Raw genomic sequence first — 21,771 nt, forward strand, 5'->3', positions numbered from 1 at the left:
AATAAAGTTTTAATAAATAAAATAAATAAAAATGGCCTTATAATTGTATCAATACAACCATTATACAGCCTTATGGTTTACTTCACAGTATTTTCATTTCAGACCCGATAGAACCTTTCTATTCCTTCAAAACCATATCAATAAACGTTCACGTGTTAAATTTATACTAACACTGAAATATAACTTATATAATTTTGTGTTCTATTTTCGAAATTTAAAATTATTTTAATATAACCACTAAAGAGGATGGTTCTAAAAAGTTTTAATATCACCAACGTATATGTCTAGATAGTAAATCAAAAGTAATAGAGTTGTTAAACAGGGGTGTACATTCTAGAATAATAATTGAGTCGAAGTCATAAAAAAAACCGACCACGCCACGTTCAGTCTCAAGGTCTAATTTGAACAAGCGAAGCCGTGTCGAATGTTAAGAAAGCTAATGTTTCTCATTACAACACTGTGTAATGGTGTCCCCTGAGTAGTACGTGTTTGAAATCATTGTATCTGTTTAATGTATATTGTAATTGGTGTTCTAGTTTAGCTATTGCTCTGTTAAATTAAGAATATAATACGAAATAGGCGTAATAAACAATATAAAATAATAATAAAAAATGTATTTTTTCTTATGGTTATAGATATACCATGTATAACTTATATGAACAAAAAACTTTATATTTTTTACACTTATTTTATATCATCTATATATAAATTATTAAAATCAGAGCGTCTGTTTGTAATATATAACGTCATCTTTCTTATCGTATGCTCTCTGCAACACATAGGTCATATATATGGTACATATACCAAAATCACATTATTTTATTTTATTTTTATCTGTATGTTCCGGCTAATCTCTAAAATGGCTGAACCGATTTTGACGGGACTACTACTGGCAAGTAGCTGATATAATAGTAAGTAACTTAGGCTACGTTTTTTTTTTTTGAAAAATTCTTAAACTAAAAAAACTCAATAAAACCTTTTTAAACTAAAATTTTTTTTGTTTAATTTCACGCGGACCAAACCGCGGGCATAGCTAGTCTTAAAGTGGTCATTATGAAATATGTTAGATTATTTTTCTTTTCAAATGGAATTTAACTGTATTTTTTATGTAAATAAAGATTTATTAATGATGTAAAAGCTTGAAAAGTTTGAATATATACTTTATTTTTAATCGATGAATGCATAATATACCACTATTTATATCTATTTCCAAAAATCTAAGTTTTCAGAAATAATAAATAATGTAGTGATAATATAATAAAAAAGGTTTTCAGAATCCGGAATACTACATAAATTTGTCTCACACAGTCAAGTCTAGTCTAGTACGAAATTGGACTTATATACATATATCTGTTCGTATATATATGAGTTTTCCACCTATATACTGACACATTACGATATATCTGAAACCATAAGGCTTTACTTAAAGTAAGGTAGTAATTTTTTTCACCAAATACAGGTAGCTAAGAACATATCACCTGCGATAGGGTTGATGGTGCATTTAAAAATGCACTTTCAAATATAGTCCTCATATATAACAGATTATTTTTTGGTATGTTAAAAATTACAAAGATATGTTTATATAAAATTATATTCCAGTTACAAGTGTCTAATTTGTAAATATTTTAAATAAAAAATGAATTAAGTGAAGCTATTTTAAAATTTCAATTTTTTTTTGTATATGTATTGTGGATTCTGTTTAAATTCAAGAACAAATTCTTTCCTAAGTTTATTTTTTAATTATCAGGATATATACACAATATACATTGGCGTCCGTGCCTTTGTTTTTACATTTACGTTAAATATTTCCGGAAATTTTTGCTCACGTTTTTACATGTTACAGTATTTACTGGATCTCTTAACTTGTATTGTTTCTTTATTTAATGTGTGAAAATCATAGTTGTTTAGTAGCTTTATTTGAACGCTGGCTAAACGACGCACGGTCAAGTAACTTGACTCATTTGAACGCAGCATTTACGTAAAGGTCAGTCACGTCATCCATCACTCAGCGGGTACGCAAGGGGTTTAATGAAGTCAATATAGCCTGTTATTATATTAAAAGTACTCTCGATCCATCACCTGTTTAGTGAATAATGTAACGCTTATATTGATGAACTTAGCTAATAACATATTATTATATATTATAATAATTATGATGTAGTCAATGTCGTGTGAACCTGGAGAATACAGGCCACACAAGACCGGTGGTGGTGATGATCTTTGGGGAAGGCTTTTGGGGTCTTTGCATTGGACTTCTAGCTGCCGTCCTGATGATGATAAATAAAAAATCGTAGTGATCGAGATGTGCCCGCGTCTTCTTCCGTGTGGAATTTAATAAAAAGACATTTAGTTTCTTCAGTTCATTTTTAATTTGAGAATTTTTATATCATAAAAGTAGCAGTTTGGTCCCGTCAAAATCGGTACCCGCCATTTCATAAATTATCCGAAACAAACAGACAGACAAAAATTTAGAAAGGTAATTAAGTATTTGTATCGCATTATATATTCTTATGCTAGTAGTAAAAAGAGGTTATTTTAATATAACAAACAGATGCTCCAATTTTATTTATTTGGATTATATATAGATTAGTAGTTCTTTCTGAATTTTCCGAAGTTTTGCAAATAATATTTGACTTCCTTTTTTAATCTAATGCAAAGTATTATAAATACTTAATAATAAAGTCATTTTTACATTATGACGTCACAAAGCCGAAAAGGGATTCATTTACATATACATATATATATATGACTACATTCATATTTTCTTTTGTTTTGAAAAAAAAATTAAAGTTTATAATTAACAGATAAAAAATAAGGATTGATCGTGGAGGGGTGAAAATTTAGAGTTGTATGTATTTTTGTATGGTTTTAAATTTAGGGGGACGAAAAATAGATGTTGTCCGAATCTCCGCCCTGGCCGATATGCACGCCAAGATTCACGAAAATCGGTCGAGCCCGCTCACCGTGACACGAGATTTTTATATATGTATGTATGTATATATATATATATACATATTAATGGCCAAAAGTTTTCCTAGAAGCGATTATGCGCAAAACCATTCATTGTGACTGTCTTCGAAGGAGACCAATGTCTTGAACTATGCATCTATATTTCAATCTTTGTCAATTAAAGAGCAAAGCAGAACGCCTACCTAACGGTAAGTGACCAGCGATAAGTGAAGAAACTTATACTATACTGCAACATATAATCGAAATTTAAAAATGAATTTAAAACACATAACATTCAACAGAGTCATCTTAAATTCAGTAAACGTGAAACGCTTTTAAAGTACCTTACCTTGAAAATACAGAAACAACATCTTTCATCTCACGAAACGATACATCAAAAGCCTTCGGCAAGGCAACCGGGTAACTTCACTCGCTTATATATCTACAATATAAACAATCGATAGCTTACTTTTAAATTTAAATTCATCGATGCATCTAAAAAATCATTTTGCTTTTATTGTCTCGTGTGAAATTTTTGCTGTTAGCCTTGCGGCTTTTAAAGCTTCATCGGAAACGAGTTCACGGAACGGAGGGGACCCCTCCTCAACTATATAAAATTAAAGGATTTGAGTTTCCGAACCCGTATTAGTACTCGACGGGAGGACGTCACAAAGGTAGTGGCCGCGAGATATTAGCAGCGGGACTCACCCAGCCAGCTCTCAAAAATATTTAATGGAATCAGGCGTTACTTCGCGGAAGTCCATCCTAAGTAAGAAAAGGATTTAGCCACTTCCGCACATGCAGTGGTAGTCAACTTTGTGATTGGCACTAATCGGTGTAACATAACTCCTGAAGATGCCCCGTGGAGGGGTGAAACACCTGTTGAGTGATTTGGTGGTGGCGGTTGTGTGATTCGCGTTGTTTGCCGCATACGCATTTATCAGCGGGCTGGCGGGCGGTGCATTTCATTACACGACTACCACTGCATGTGCGGAAGTGGCTAAATATTGGTCCTTTTCTTACTTAGCTCTCAAAAACACAAACCCAGCGCGACCCAGTCGGCCGACGGAACTCGCGGCTAGCGCGCCTAAGTTAGTATGTCTAGTCAGTGTTACTGGTAGTGTACTGAATGAGGAGTTAAGTGTGGAAGGCAGCAGGGAGCATTGGGCAATCTAAGGAAGGATACTGATCCTACCTCGGATCGCCTTTCAAATAAAACATGCTTTTACCAATGCTTTTTTCAGTTCTCTAAACCGTCGGAATTGTCTTTTTCCGGTACAGCCTTCAAGATTTTCGATTCTGTTTTTATCTCCTCAGTTATACCAAAACTCCAGAAAACGCACGGAGCCTTATCAGGCGAATACGGTGGTTGCGGAACGCTTTCAGGGGCATTAGACAAAATTGAAACATTTGACAAAAACACTTGTAACTGGAAGATAAATAAGCCTTTTGACAAACGGACACTTGGTAAATATTATCTATATATAAGTCCATTATCTATCGTTAAGATTCATAGAATTTAATTTATATATATGTATATATAATATATATATGTATATATCTCATCTTATTACTGTCTAGAATGCAATATCTCCTATGTATCCTCGTAATAACGGTGGGTAGTGTTCCGTGAAACGATGTTGGGATGTCCCCGCACCTACACTCTACTAGTATATGCAATGTTTTCCAAGATATTTATCAACGACTATTTTATTTTCATCTCGAAATAATGCAAAAAGGTCATATACGAAATTATTTTTTACTACATTATATAGACCAATTTTTGGCACATATGAATAATCAAAATTAGATATCGACTTATATATTAAAATTATCTCAAAACGTAATGATATATTGTTTAACTTGGTACGAATTTTAAGTTTTAAGTTTTCAAGTAATATATCTCTTTGATTTAAAGTCTAATCTTTCTTCGGTGTTGTATTAAGTGTTTCTTTTTAAAATTCTGTCACCTATAAAGGAACACATAACAAATACATTACTAATACGATTACTTTTAATATAAATTTAATTTGTCTATACCACTGATTTGCCTAAATAAATAAATACAAATAAAATAGGTGTAACAGGTTTAAAAAGGTGAATGCATAAATCATTCACTGTTTAATAAATTTTTAATACAACTTTTTCAAAAATAAATATAATTAATTAAAGATAATTAATTATTATTTACTATGCAGACTTAAACTTAAAGTAATAAAATTAATTCGAATCTATTTTTGTTTCAGGTTACGATATAGAAAATCGAGTGCCACCATTTATCAAGTGTTCTTTACAAAAAAATTAAGACTAGGTAAGTTATTTCATTTTAATAATTACATATTTAATACTTAAGTCGTCATAATTACCGGCGTTGTATTGCTATTATATATAATTTTCAATTTAAAAAAAAATAGTTCTCAATTAGTTTTCTTATCATCATCATTATCACCATTATTTCAGCCATAGTAAGTCCACTACTGAACCTTAATCACCCTAAAGATGCCCAATAGTACCGGTTTCCAACGGGGCCTCCGCCTAGCGTTTTCCAACAATCTTTATAACGTCGACCCTCCTTGAACGTCCTGCGCTGCTCTTATCTGTTACCATTCTAGAACCTCTCAATCATCTATTCTGTACGCTATGTGACTTATGGAACTTCAACTTGTGATTCCACTGTGGTTTTATCCGTTAGTTTTTTTATTCATTTTGAGGTCTAGAATTACTAGACAATTTTTTTGTTAGAGTGGATGTACTTTTTTTAAAAAAAAAAAACACCTACAAAGTTGTTTTTTTATTTATTTTCTATTACAACCTCAATTCTATAAAAATGTATAAACAAAATTTCATGTACATAAAGTTAAATTCTGCAATTGACCTCAAAAAATTCAATTTTATACGTCTGAAAAATCATTAATTAATAAATCATTCCACTCGAATTAATAAACGGCGAGCATTCCCCAGTGAGGTTCAATTCAATAAACAAACGAACAAAACATCGAACAGAAAAAAAAAGGCTTAATTAAATAAGAAACAAAACCGAAGAGAAAACAAATTGATTCGCTCTACGAGGCTACGTGCTACGCGCGTAGCGCACGCATTCGTAGCACGTGTCTACACGTTAATGTTTTATCTGAATCTCTTGAACTCTAATGGTTGATTTATTTATTCCTTTATTACATTTTTATACAAGGTAATTGAATACAGATGTATAAGCTTTCAAGGGATGTATATATGACCCGTTTGACATCAAAAAGCTTTTTCACCTATTTCCAATATTCCTCTCTTGTAATTGAATAGACCAGTAACTTCTGGTAGAATAAAGACTGCAGGGACAGAAACTAAACAAAAAATTCAATTTTAACCCTTACTAGCCTAGAGTTTCAATTTTGATACCAATCTTTTAAACCGAATGTTCACATTACTATTAGTTTTTTTTATAGGTTGGCTGTACGTATTTTACTGTTGTATAATATTCTTTCCAACGAAATTAAAAAAAAAATCTATTTTTCCCTTCATTTAGACCCTCAAGCAAACACAGTAATATTTTAAAAAATCACTTTCGTAAATCAGGCTATTAAGCGTTAATATGTAATATTCCGAAATTTGAAAACGCATTTTTAACTATATTATCATTACGTAATTTATTATTTGAATAAAACTTTAAACGCGTCTTTGGATACGATGTAATTAGTACACGCTGTACGCAAATGAGCTATACATTTACTTTTTTAAAGATATTATACCTATAACGAATCATCCTGTATATTGATCATTTTCATTCTATTTTTGTTCCATTTTGCATCCATTTTTGTTTGACATGATAGTTACATTTTAATATACTCTCTTGCCAGGCAAAAAACCGTCGACACTGCCATCTCTTCTTGTACATCTATTCACGACACAAATAATTCATATTTATTAAAAGATAAATATCTTAAAATTTTCGTTGTTATGAAACAAAAAGGAAAATGTTGAGGCAACCTCAAACGAAAAGGTGTCGTCCTACTTGACATTTTCTTGATATGATAAATGGTTAGTAATAAAACGAGGAAAAACGTCTCAGTGGAAAATAAAAAACATTTCAGGTGATGTAGTGAAATAAATAGATCTAACCTTTTGTAGTTATAACAATATTTTAGGATTACTCCCTCACCACAAGGACTTTTTTTATTGAGTCTATATTGCTGCTGCTGCTATTATGTAAAGCTGGTATTATGTAAAATAGTTTTAAACGATTGAAAATTGAATACAGAAAATTATAAAAACCAAAAAGTGAAAATGACAAAGTAAAAATATGCTGCGGGAGTGAAAGGTAGTGTGAAGGATGGTATATATATATATATATATATATATATATATATATATATATATATATATGTGTGTGTGTATATATGTGTTTATAATTATATATGTATATGTATATATATATATATATATATATATATATATATATCACTTGTATGTATGTACACCCAAGCTGCCCGCTCTATCATTTCTCTCATCCTCATCCAAAAGTTACCTCGACCGATACGGCCTCTTGTACCTCTCAATGTAAATTGTTTCTTTTTTTTGTTATTATCTATTGTGTACAATTAAGTGTAAATAAATATACATAATACTTATAACGAATAAAAAATACTTAATATTAAATTACTATTAATTAGCTTAATGTAAATGTAAGTTAAAAGTAGATATAAGAACACGTAACTAAAAACCGTAAAAAAAAATTAAAATGGGTAAAAACGTTCTTGTGTTATTCCATGTGAAATGTAATTATTTTCACTGATATAGACAGATAACCGATAGAGCCTTAAGGTTCTGGAGATGATATTGTGTAGATCGTCATAGCCTATGTCTAGTACACCAATACCTCGCATTGCGTCGTTTCGTTTTGCTTTTTTTTCGAAGTTGCGTCGCTGCTTAATTAGTACTAATTTTCACTATGTATCTTCAGATTTTCCAGGTTGCGTTGTTGGGTTCGAGTCTTTAGTTTTTTTTTTGAAAAATCCTTTTTTTTCTAAAAGATGACAAAAATTTTTTTTTCTAATTGCGCCATGCAATCAAAACTCGGGGATTCCCTTTCTAACTAAAAATCAACGCAATTTTAACACAGTTTTATTTTCACTTTGTTTTACTAATTTTAAAGTTCAGTTTCAATTACGTAGTGTGTTGTGCTTTTTTTTAAATAGAATAATAAATTTATATAAATTTTTACGTGTTGTTTCTGGTTACAAAAAAGATAAATATTATTGCAATTTATTTATAGGCAGAGTTATATTATTTTAGTTCTTTAAATATACACTTTGTTCAATTTTCTTTTCAAAAAGTTTTATTTTCGTAACCCTGGAACCTATCTTCGATCTTTACATGGTTTGCTATAGAAAATCTTAATTCACTTTGCGGCGTTTAAATTTGCGTCGTGTTTTTTTTTGGAACGTAACCACGGCGCAAAGTGAGCTATTGGTGTATTAAACTTTCGAATGCTAAAATAATGATGATATTTGGACCAGATACTAAAAATATATTCTGATTTTTCCTTGATTTTTTCCACAACCGTATGAAGATAGTTGTAATGTTACATCCCATAAAAAGTTCGTTGTTGTTTTAGCCCATAGAAATACTGAAATTCACTCCTCCATAGATGTCTAATTGAGATCTACTATAATCGCTACGCTTGGCAGGTGGGTTTGGGATCGCTGTGTGGTATTATGGTGCACAGGGGACGCTGCTGCCCATCCTCTGGAAATCACCTTGTAGGCAGAATTATATTACACTGTACCCAGGAAATCGAACCCGCAACCTACAATCGTATCTCAGTCCTCTTCTACTGAGCATTACTCATTATTTTATTAATTGATTAGCGTAATTTATTATATCATCAGCATTATTTCATCCTTAAAATGTCCATTGTTGGACATAAAGTAGAGTATTCGCCTACCGAAAATCGTATTTGCTATTGTATGTAACAAGAGGTTACAAATTTTCTTTTTTAGTACATTTTAAATACTAAAGGTCATAATGAATACACGAGGTCGCTGAAAAGCAGTTTTCTGAATGCAACAACCTGACACTAGAACCTTCTACGTGGACCATTGTCCCAAGTTGCATAAGTGTAAATTATGCAGGGAAACCTAATTCCGGGAGGTTTTCATTTATTATGTACAGCGAAACAAAAAGGTTTCAACGCTAGGACTAAGCCATTGGGCAGCAATTTTCTCTACAATGCAACGCGTGCCGTGCGTGTAATTTTCTAATTGGAGCGCGGGTACTATGCATTTAAAGACCTCACAATACTTACTATAGGATTTGCCTTATTTTATTTTATAGTTATTTATTTAATATTATTTATTGTACACAAAAGAGTACATTTAAATGATTTTATAATAAACAAAAAAGGACAACAGGCGGTCTTATCACACAAGGCAATCTCTTACAGACTACCATAGTATGGAAAAAGGTAGAAGTCTAAATAATGGGTAGTTAACATGTACAAAACATACATGTGTACAAACATACATACATATCCACATAATATACATACTCATAATAAATAAAGTATTATTCATATTACGGTATTATACATATTATAAATATAATAGAATAATAAATAAAAATTTAAAAATGTTAGGTATTACACTTTCCTCAGAAATAATAAAGAAACAGAGGAAGAAAAATAAATTAACTAAGGGATAAATAATAATTGGTATATTAAATAGTTCTTAACTATTTTCTTAAAGATAGGTAGTGAAAAATAAGATAAATAAGATTTTTATTTTTCGGATTATCTTTTTGCAACTCTAAAAAGATCTGGCGACACATATCTTTTCTTACCAGTGAGGCTTTCTTCTCCATTAGATTATAAAAGATATATAAAGTTATAATACAACGTGAAAATCAATTTCTCTATCGTATTAAAATTATGGGCTTTATCAGAATGATCTCAAAAGAAAAAAAGTCTATTAAAGATTCTTATTAACTTTTCTCAGATCAAAATATGTTTGGAATCCTCTAAAGTTCATTTTATTTTAATAATTTAATAATAAAGGAGCCTAATTTAATTAACTATAGGTTGTAGATGTCTATGCTCGCGATATCTGTAAGCGACCGAATCAAAAGTAAGGAGATCCGTGGACGAATTAAGCTTACAGATGACCGCTGGAGCCTTAACATCCTACAGTGAAAACCACATATCGACAATGAGAGCATAGCATGTCTGCCCACAATTTAAATGACCACCTTGTTAAGTTTGTGGGATTTTTTCTAGGATCAGTTAGTCTTGAAGATAATGACAAAACGAAGTCCAGAAAAATTGTTTATATTGATTAAACTTACCCCATATTTATGCCTAATATTACAAAATTTACATATGTACAAACATACACAAATATACATATGCTCATAACATATATACTTATAATAAATTAGGTACAATATATTTAATAAATAAAGACATCAAACTGATTTGGATCGCATTATATTATTCAAACTTAGCCCATATTTATACAAAACATACATTTGTACGAACATACATAAATAAAGATACACAAACATATATACACATGCTCATAAGATATATAGTTATAATAAATTAGGTACAATACATATAACAAATAAAAACATCAAACTGATTTGGATCGCATTATATTATTATTCAAACTTTGCCCAAATATTATACCGTTTCTTACGAAACATACATATGTACAAACATACATAAATAAATATACACAAACATATATGCATATACACATAATATATATAGTTATAATAATTTAGATATAATAAATAAAAACATCAAACTGATTTGGATCGCATTGTACAATTCAAACTTAGCCCATATTTATACCGATTCGTAAAACTATGAAAACAATTTTTAACCAAAACAAACTTTAGCCAATAATAAGTCGAAGTAGTTGCAGTGAGTTCTTTTTCGCACGACGTAAATCTAGAGCTCTCTGGTATATGATTCCAAGTATTTTAGTTGATTAGGTCGCGCAATTGGGATCCGCGGACCCCGAAGAAGTTGTAAAAACCAAAACGGGTAACAGCTTTCAACAACAATCAAACATAGCCAGAGAGACTTCCCTGTTCGATGCGCCATGACGATGATCTATTACAGCTCCTACGAGATCGATGAAATGTGCTAGTACCTATAGATCTTGTTAGATATCTATGGTGAAGGAATATTCCCGGATATACATCTTGCAGTGGATCTCTGTGCTGTGATGTGATACGAAGGCGTTTAAAATCCTTATAGATTTATTTTATTTGAAATTATATATTATAAAAAAGATTAATTAAATTTTATCTTTTGGGTTTATTGTTACGTACACATGTGGTAGTTGAAGATGTATAAAAATATACAATAGCGTGAGTATAACTTAAACATAACAAAGTTAAGTAAAAAATAAGCAACGTAAACACTAACGTACGCGTATCGAAAATAGATAAGACGAGGTAACTTGAGAGGAAGCTCGCGTCGAAAGGCTCTTGACAAAGAGCTTTCGGCTCAAGTGTCACACTAGATTAAAAGCTACTCGGTTTTGAACAATGTTTTTGTTATATTATCATAGTTTACAAGACATTCGATGTGTTGTTCAATAACTTTCACAGGATTTTATATTACAACTAGCTGATCCCGCAAACGTTGTTTTGCAAAAAAAATTAAAGTTTTTAATTAACAAATAAAAAATAAGGATTAATCGTAGAGGGGTGAAAATTTAGGGTTGTATGTATTTTGGTATACTGTATCATAATAAAATAAAAACCAAAAAATATGTTAAAAAAAAAATTAAGGGTTACACCCTTATCACTTAGGAGTATGGAAAATAGATAGTAGCCGATTCTCATACCTACTGAATACGCATATAAAATTTGGTAAAAATCGGTCGAGCCGTTTCAGAGGAGTTCAAGTTCAAACACCGTGACACGAGAATTTTATATATTAGATATCTTTATCTCTTTTTGTTGTAAAATTTTATCCATCACCTATTTTAAAGCTTCTTTTCAATACCAATTGAAAGAAAATCTCCGTGGCTGTGTTTTTGTTTTGAAAATTAAAATAAATAAATATAATACACTTTGAAACATCCTGGTAGCATATTCATAGTTCTAAATTGTATCATATTGTACAAAGTACATAGTATAATAGATTTATTGGGGACGACTGGCTGGCTATATATGGGTATATTCGATTGTTACTGATCGTTGTTAGCCGTTTTGTCTTTTACAGCTTAGTAAGAAAAGGACCAATATTTAATCTCACTCTGTGTTTGGCACTAATCGGTGTAACATAGCTCCTGAAGATGCCCCGTGGAGGGGTGAAACACGTGTTGAGTGATTTGACGGTGGCAGTTGTGTAATTCGCATTGTTTGCCGCATACATATTTATCAGCTGGCTGGCGGGCGGTGCACTTTGTTGCACGACTACCACTACATGTGCGGAAGTGGCTAAATATTGGTCCGACGCCGCTTTGTTTTTTATATGCCAAATGGCATGGCAACATTGGTCCTTTTCTTACTTAGGATGGACTTTCGCAAGGTAATGCCTGATTCCATTAAATATAATACATCCATACTCAAGGAATCCATATAATAAATAATACGATGAATAGTATATATAGTAAGTAAAAGCGTATGCTGTACTCATATTACTACTGTAAAATTATATATTGTTTACTATCTGTACTTCTAATAAAAAAAGTAATTAATGTAATATATTTCATATTCGCTGGATACGCAGTAGGAAACAGTAATAATCCACATCTAATTCTAATATTTTGTTATCGAAGCTACAACATTCGTTATATATAATGAATTTGATTTATTAATGCGAACATTTTCAGTAAAACCAGCCGTCGTCCCAGCAGCACGTCCCAAGACGTTGTTCTGATATAAATTGAACCATTTGTCACCGCCACGGCGAGATATCGCACCGTATTAAAGTACAGTATTAAATTGCTGCAATTAGATATTTAGGACAGTTGAGATGAAGCATTTTTTTATTTATACTAACCTAATTAATCTGAAATTAATTATTAAATTACTTCATAATTAATTTAAGTTTAACATTAATTACATTACAACTAAAAAATAGAAACAATTTGTATAGAAGAACAAGGGGAGAGCCTATCGCTCAAGGCGATCTCTACCAGAGACACTTTTGGATGGAGATGAGAGACATGAAGGAGAAGGCAGTTTAGGGTTTACATTCATACAAATAAAAGTTGTAGTATGTATAAACATAAATGTATTTATATATATATAAATAAATATATAGGTGTGTGTGTGTGTGTTTGTGTGTGTATACATACATATATATTGTGGTAAAATGTCAATTTTTATATATATCTTAACTTAATTAATCCTAAATTAATTATTAAACTAATACTTAAATATTAAATTAATTTCTATAATATTAAATTAATTCTTAATTATTAAACTATATATATTATATATTTATTTAAACTTTATTGTAAACCATAGATAATAACTAAAAAAATAGAAACAATTTATATAGAAGTACAAGAGGCGGTCTTATCGCTCGAGGCGAACTCTATCAGACACCTTTGAATGGAGATGAGAGACATGAAGGAAAGGAGATCATGTGTATAATATATATCACATATATTATTTGTATGTATGTACACCCTTAGCTACCCTCCCTTTCATATCTCTTATTATCAGTTTTAATAATATTGCTACATAAAAAGCCGCCATATGTGAAAGTTCCCGCGGACGTCGTCACAACGCTCAACCGTTTGCTCGTCTCGCCCACTCGTCTCGCTCACTCGCACGGCGTGCACGATACGCGCTCTCGCTTGCTCTTGGCAGGTAGCCAAGACGCGCAGCACGTGCGCCCGCGGCCGTTGGAGTTCTAGAGAGTCGGATTTGAGCCATGGTTCGATGCGCAACCGCGCGTAGGCGAATTATTCATTTTCCGCGCACAAATTGTTTTTAATAATTAAATAAACGTTTTTCCACATCACACAGTACCTATATATACTATATATATATATATATATATATATATATATATATATATATATATATATAGTGAATATTTATAGTGGAACATTCTTCTACTTCTTGTAGTCAAGCACTCTTGTCAAAGTACTCGTGGTGACAAGTTTCCAGTGAGAAATTGTTGGCAGTGTCTGACAACTGCACATTTACGCTATCGCATATTTAATCTGCTAATAGCGTTAACGAATGTTAACGTTATAAAATGCTCTTGACTGCTATTAGACGGTTTTCATTTCAACCAATAGCAATATTCGAATTTTAAATATATATTATTATGTTATTGTGTAGTCAGTTAACGTGGTATGTTTATATAGTACATATTGTGCAAAGGTGGACTTAGTGTTTCAAACAAGTATGGTCTAGAGATAACAAGAAAGCAGATGTTTCAATGCTATGATTCTCAACCGATTCTCTTGCTACTAATAGACGTATTTAAATAGGAGAATGTTATATATGTAAACATATATTTATTTATTTATTTAATTTACTTTATTGGAGATATACAGTAACAAAAAGCAGTAAGAAAGTACAAACTTAGAAGTTTAGAAATATAAAATTAGTTACAGTTGTTACCTTATAACTATCTCACTGAGAACATATAATGATTTATAGTCAAACAATGAAAAAACAAATAAGAATAAAAACATTACTAAACAGGGATCAAAGACTATTGTTTATATATTTATATTATGTTTGTTTATATATTTATATTAAGGTTTATATTGCATTGTATGTACTCAATAATTTCGAACGAAATTGTTTTTTAAAAGATACGAGAGAGCACGAGAATATATCAATATCACTAATATATGAATTGTGGAGGTCACACATTCTGTATAAGGGTGCACGTTTACCGATATTTCTCCTAGCCGTTGATAAAAAAAGAGAGATCTAGAACGCGTTCTTGCTGCAGGAATTCGAAAGTTTACCTCGGATAACAGTTCCGAACAGTTAACATTGCCACCACAAATATTTTTAAGTGTGGTGGCGTCCATTAGAGAACGTCGATCCTTCAATGATAACATTCGGTATCTGTTTAAAAACATTTTATAAGAATACGTATAATGTATGATACACAATTGGATACATACTACAGTTATTCTTCCGCTAACAAGACTCAAACCTGTTTCTAAAACATATGAACGATGACTCTCTATTTATTCTTCTCATTCTTTTGCTCCTTTCTGAGTGGTCGTGGTCATGCTAAGGTCGATTCTGATACTCCTGCTACTCTGTGCGTCGCCATGTATTTAGTTAACCATTACAAAAACTAACATCCCGTTTATTTTTCATCTTACAACTCTACTTATGTATGACAGGTTTTATAGTAAAATATTTTTGTGTTTATAGAATAAAAATATATACGAGTGATCAAAGATAAAACATGTACAAATGTGTTAGCAATTATGACAGATGACTTTGATAAAAATAATATTAAGTACTCTTTATAAACATTTTGTATGGTGTATCGTCTTAAATTGAGTGTACTCTGGGGAACATCCGGCGTTGCCTGAATTATTTATAACCTAAATGAGATGTATCGATACCAAAGTACGTTTTTTCTTAAACATGTACTTACCTTTTTATATCTCATGTTTTTCCAATGTAACATCAGTTTTTCATGAAAATATTTTGTTATAGAAAAAGTAATGTATTAAATTTTGTATGGGAGATGAATTTGGTAATATGAAATGATAGTGGGTAGGAAAGATAGCCCCTAAAGCCTTAAAATTCTGAAGTGGGTACCTACAAGGAGGATATACAGATGCTATATGCATAGCGATACACACAGGTTCTATAAGAAATCGAAATATAAAGCCTATGTATAGCAACGGACGTGAGTAGATGAAATTCACAAAGAAAATTCTCTCAATCTTTATTATCTTTATTATTAGAAGTTATTGAAAGTTGTTCAATAGAAAAAAAATGCTTTTCAGATTGATAACATTATTTCTTCTGAATAAGAAGATTGCAATAAGCCAGGCCAATAACTTTTAACAATACAATATCTGCAAAAAATATGTTCTTCTTTCAGTAAATAATAATTAATTTAAAAATATATTTGCGTATTTAATTTAAAATAACGTATTTATTGTTTCTGAAGCCATTGATTGTTTGACAGGTTATATCTTATATTAAACGATATAAAATTTGTTGTACAATCACCATTTGTAAAGCTTTTTAAACCTATAGCTAATTATCCTTTATAGATAAATGAACAAAGCGATTTGGCTCTCGAGAGAAAAGTAAAATCTCATTAAAATCACGAGTGTTTCGAGTCTTTGTAAACTCGGCGTTCAGATGAGCGGTCCCGATTTACACCGGAGTCAACGACGTCACTTGACCCCGACAGCCTCCACGTCAAGTGACTTTACTTACAATCACACCGCTTAAGAGTTGATTGCACTTACGCTGCCTTTTCCAAATTAGATCATTTATAATGATCATTTCATCATCTGATAAACGCCCATTTTTCAGCTCCCGTTTCTGAAGGCCACTCCTGATTCGGGTTAATCAGGAGTGACCTCCAGCTTAAGAGTTGTTTGCACTTATGCTGTCTTTTTTTCCTAAATAGATCATTTATAATGATCATTTCATCATCCGATAAACGCCCATTTTTCAGATCCCATTTCTGGAGGCCGCTCCTGATTATCCAGTCCTGGGTACACAGGGACTATATTTACAAAACATTTTTTAATGATTTTATTATTGGCGTTCTCATCTTTTTTCCTTATCAATTATTCATTCAACTTTTATTTTTCTGAATTTTTTTCATCATCATAAATCAGGAGAGTTAAGCTTAGAGATGATGCGGTCGCCATATGAGTCAGATTTTGTACCTTTAGATTTTCACTTGTTTCGATGTCATTATAATACCTTAGTCTTCTAGTTAAAAGAACAAAACTAAAGTCGTCCCACAAAATGGACACTGTGTTTTTGTTTTATAAAATTTATATAATTATTACATGATAATTTATAGATATTACATGGGAATGTGTATCAATAATATCTATATTTTGTAGTTTATTATACTACGTGAGAAGTATATAAAATAAAAAAGTTAATTTAATCCTATAACCTTTTTCACGTATATATAATATTTCTGTATATATGTATGTGTCTATGGTAATATATGTAGACCCTAAACTGCTCTCTCCTTCATGTCTCTCCATCCAAAAGTTTTCTGGTAGAGATCGCCTCAAGCGATAAGACCATGTTGTGTATGTTTATATAATTTCTTTCTTTATTTTTAGTTATTATCTTTGTTATTTTGTTGTAATTCCATTTCGTTCTTAATTTTATATAGAATTTTCGGGTACAATAAAAAACTTACTTACTGTTTTGTATTAATATTATAATGTGACTATTGTGGATGCAAATTTAAATTTTAACAAGTAATAGTTCTGCTGAGAATGGCCGGTGGAAAACTCAACAATTGTGCAATAAAGTGTAAATAAATAAATAAAACATGCAGGTGATATGAATAAAAAACATCTGTAAAGTAGATTTGACTCTAGCTGATAAATCGCACTCCGCCAGTCGAGGGAGCGAAGCGTCGCTGCCGTGATCCGCCATTTTTCTGACAAAAAGCTCCGTTTGTCATTGTCGTTTTACATCGCAATAGCTGTACGCGCCGCGCGATTGCGTCCATTTCTTTCGTGTTTTCTTTCTTTTATACTTTCTTTTCTTTGTTTATCAGCAAAAATATTTTCTTTTACAACGCAATTACTTCGAAAGACATATGATACGGCATCAGAAACATTACAATATAAAACAATTTAATGAAAACACGCATTGATTTTTAGGTGTAAAAGCATCAAAGGTTGTTTAACACGTTCACTGCGGCTTGAGGTCGATTCAGCCTCATGGTAGACTTTGCACTGGTGCGGCGCGTAAAACTCGTGTTTTCTCTCTAGTGCGGCGGCTGTTTACACTCAACCGTATGAGGTATGACAAAGACAAATATAGCTTTCTTTATGTCTGCGAAGCATTGACTCAATACTTTTAAAAAATATTGATGAACATGAGGCAGAAAAGGCCTCAACCGCACTACTAGGAAGTTCAGCTTGAGGCTGATTCGACCTCAGCCGCACCAGCTGAAAGTTCTTCAAAATTGGGCCCGCAGTGAACATGTTATATCAATTTATATTAATTATCATATGGTATATCATTTTCAAACATCAATGTTTTCATAAATAATAAACATTGTAATTCTCGATCGTTTTTAAAATTCGCATTACTACGTACTAAATATAATTATTGTGTATTATCTGTACCCGCATATTCTGTATTGTCAGAAGTTATCTGTTGCATTTCAATAGACTGTCAGATTGACTTTATACATAGTAATTTCAAATAGATGTTAAAGCATTTACATTACCTTGTATAAATTACTCACTACTTTGATATACACCTATCCCCCGATTTACGTTCCTGAGAAAAACGTGTAAATCGAAAATTAAAAATTTTCAAGTCAAAACCGTGTAAATCGAAAAGCTTGCAGAAAATGCATAATTTTGCTATTTAACAGTTGTGATTTTTTTCAATATTTTTAGGTGTACACGGAAATAAAAATAAAATGCACTGTTTTTTTTTAATTTATAATAATCTAAATTATGCACTCACTTGTAATTTACGAATATGGAAAATTAAATATTTCTGAAACTGTGAAACTTTCACTCAAATACAATTTTTCTTTAGATAAAACTTTAATTTTATGCAAAGAAATACAGACACAGTGTGTCTGTGCAGCAAGTCAGCACATAAGGTCGGGATTCCCCGTAAAATGTGTACACAGCACACACGTTCAATCACAGTAGCATTTAGTAGAGTGCGATAAAAACAAAAAAAATATTTGGAAAACCATGTAAAAGCGAAAACGTGTAGAACAAGTACCGTGTAAATCGGGGGATAGGTGTACTTTGTAAATAAAATGAATAAATTAAACTTGTGTCGGAATAATGAATTCCTTTTTCTACTTTTTAGCTGATAGACGATACGGGTTTTGCACTTCCGGCATCGAACGACTTCCCTTGACTTTCACAATGTTGTCGGTCTACCTATTGGGGTGTAAAGCCTCACCGCGTCTACCGTTTCGGAATTTCCATTCGAGAACCTTTTTTCCAGCGGTTGCAAAAGCACCTCTGCCTATTACCAGTTTAGATAAGCAATTCTTCGAACTAAATCAGTGATCTTGATTCTTCTGCAGACCTCTTTATTTCTGTTCTGATCTGGCAGCGAAACTCCTGGTATTACCCTTTCCATTGCTCTCAAGATGATCTTGATCCTTCTTGTGAAGCCCGTTATAAGCGACCACGTATCGGATCCGTACGTCATGACTTGACAATACAAATTTGTGAAAGATATCTATTATTTATGTTCTGTTGATTTTAATGAAGTAAATAAATAGGTTATTTACAAGCATTGATTTAATTTGAAGTACAGTCCAACAATTGTCGACATAAAGATTTTTCTAAAAATATTTCAAAGCTCTTGTTCATGAAAAATTATAATTTAAGTAAATATTTCTTCTTTCATCTTGAGAACTTGCGGGTTTTGTATCATCAGTTTATTTACTATATATATATACATATATTTAAAAATATTTATGTACATACCTCTAGATTCTTTTATTTTTGTGTTTTATGTACCTGATCTAAGTAAATATGAACCTGCTACGAAAGCCTGCAGACATTGAATATAATTCCCAGTAGTTTTTTGATCACAATTGTAGATGTTACGAATTTACTGACTGTGCTACTGTTTGTGTTTGAAACTGTCTTCATATAATAATGGCAGCTTCTACTTCCCTACCATATGTCATAGCTTCTTAAAGTGGTATGTGTGTGTGTGTGTATGTACACACATATATATAGCGATAGATTACATGCATATGTTCAAATAATAAATGGCTGGTATCTGAGAAGAATAAGCGAAATAAATTAAGTGGAACGACATATATTTTTAAAATTTTTGAAAATTGAAAAAAATTATGTACATTAAACAAACATTGGCAGAGTATGTCGCTCGTGCAATCAATGGCCGTAGGGTTCGTGAGGTTCTGAAGTTGAGTAGAGACGTGGTGAGCCTAGGCACTTCTCTAAGTAAATTGACGACATAGTTAAGAAGCAGGACCGGTCAGCGTGGCAGTATTTGGCGTAGATCTATACCTTGCAGTGGGCATCCATCGACTGAAAAAAAGAATAAATACATTTAAAAAACTTTTAAGTTAAACGGTTTTTTGATACCCATATTGTGGTGGTTGTGGAAAAATATGTACCTAGTCCGCCATATTGGAACGGCGTCCATCTTGAATTTTAAATTTTGACATAATCATCGTGTTTTACTAGTGTAGCCCTTTCATTTGATACCCATATTGAGGGGATTAAGGAAAAATATGTAATCCGCCATTTTGTATCGGCGGCCATCTTAGATTTATAATGTTATTGAATTTATTATATTGTATTGTCATCAAAATTAAATGTGTGTACCAAATTTCAGATCAATTTGACAACGGGAAGGTGCTTAATTTCAATTTCTAATTTTGACCCAAATAAATAAACAAATAAATTCCGTACGGGTCGAACTAAATAAAACCGTTTAATATCAAACATAGGAACAGCCTTCAAGTGAAAATATCCTTCAAAATATTTGCTATCTTCTATGAAGATTCGTCGTCGTTTCTGCAAGTTTTATTCCTCTCCCATAGAAAACTATGGGGGATATGCTATAATCGCCACGCTTGGCAGACACTTTGGCGATCGCAGTGTTATACTATGGTACGCAGGGGACGCTGCTGCTTATCTTCTTGAAACTTGTTTTTAATTGTTTTGTTTTCATATAATTAATGCATAAAATGTGAATTTTTTAAGATCTTATCCCTGGAATCGAACCCACGGCGGTTGCGTAGTGCATAGTGCAGTAAACTTACACACAAACGTTTTTATAATGAATACGATATTTTATTTTAATCTTCTGATATTGTCCTTTATGAAAATATAAATTACTCTCTTTAATATCAAAGCCTTAATAATTTTAAAGACTCGTATTGTTTATATACATAAATGATATTTAATTAAATTTAAACATTAATATATAAATTTTAATTGATCACTCCCAAAATGGCTTGAACAAACAAAGCAGCGTTTGTTACAGCCATTTCTTAATTAAAGTAATAAACTTATTTAATACACCTTACATTTATGTATTTCTCTAGCCAAAGAGAGTAGTAATAAAATTTATAAGTTCAATGCAAAATTATCTTAATTTGTAATACATTTAAAGTTGAAATTTCTGTAATATTTAACGTTAATATTTAATGAAATTTCATTTTACAAACTTCTCGAAATGAGAAATTCACTGAGCTTAACTCGTGATGTACTCTCTTCACAGCGTACGCGGAATATGAAGCTTTATAGAAAGCACTAAAAGCTTTGAATGAAGACTACACTACTCGTTAGTGTAATATTATTATTCTATTAAACAAGGGCGTTCATTCGACTTAATTAAACTAAGTATGACAATACTTAACTGCACTAGATCATATAGGCTTCTGGCGAAACTGGTCAAGTTAGATCAATACTTTGACTCTCCTTTATTACTGCTTTGTAGAAAGCTGAAGATAGTATAAAAAGAGCTTCTCATAGAAGATGACATGATATCTTCAAATGAAGAAACAAGTGAGAAAAAGATAATTATGTTGTACTAAGGGTTTACAACTAAATATATGTAAAATTATTGCAATGGTAGTTTAAAGATTAGAGTCTTTTACATCATTATATACTCTGCGTTTGGCACTAA

General features: G+C 31.5%; 1 protein-coding gene across 1 annotated transcript in view; it reads left to right on the forward strand.

Moving 5' to 3' along the window:
• The window catches only part of LOC137919542 (uncharacterized), a 246,820-nt gene that overhangs the window by 121,044 nt on the left and 104,005 nt on the right, over positions 1-21,771 (forward strand). The window contains exon 5 of the mRNA XM_068762634.1: positions 5,196-5,260. Within this exon, the coding sequence (XP_068618735.1) occupies positions 5,196-5,260 (65 nt within the window). The remainder of the gene's footprint in view (positions 1-5,195; positions 5,261-21,771) is intronic.

Source organism: Battus philenor, unplaced genomic scaffold (genome assembly GCF_028537555.1).
Source record: "Battus philenor isolate CCGP_79_NKW_IND1 unplaced genomic scaffold, ilBatPhil1.0.hap1 SCAF_16, whole genome shotgun sequence".
NCBI lineage: Eukaryota > Metazoa > Arthropoda > Insecta > Lepidoptera > Papilionidae > Battus > Battus philenor.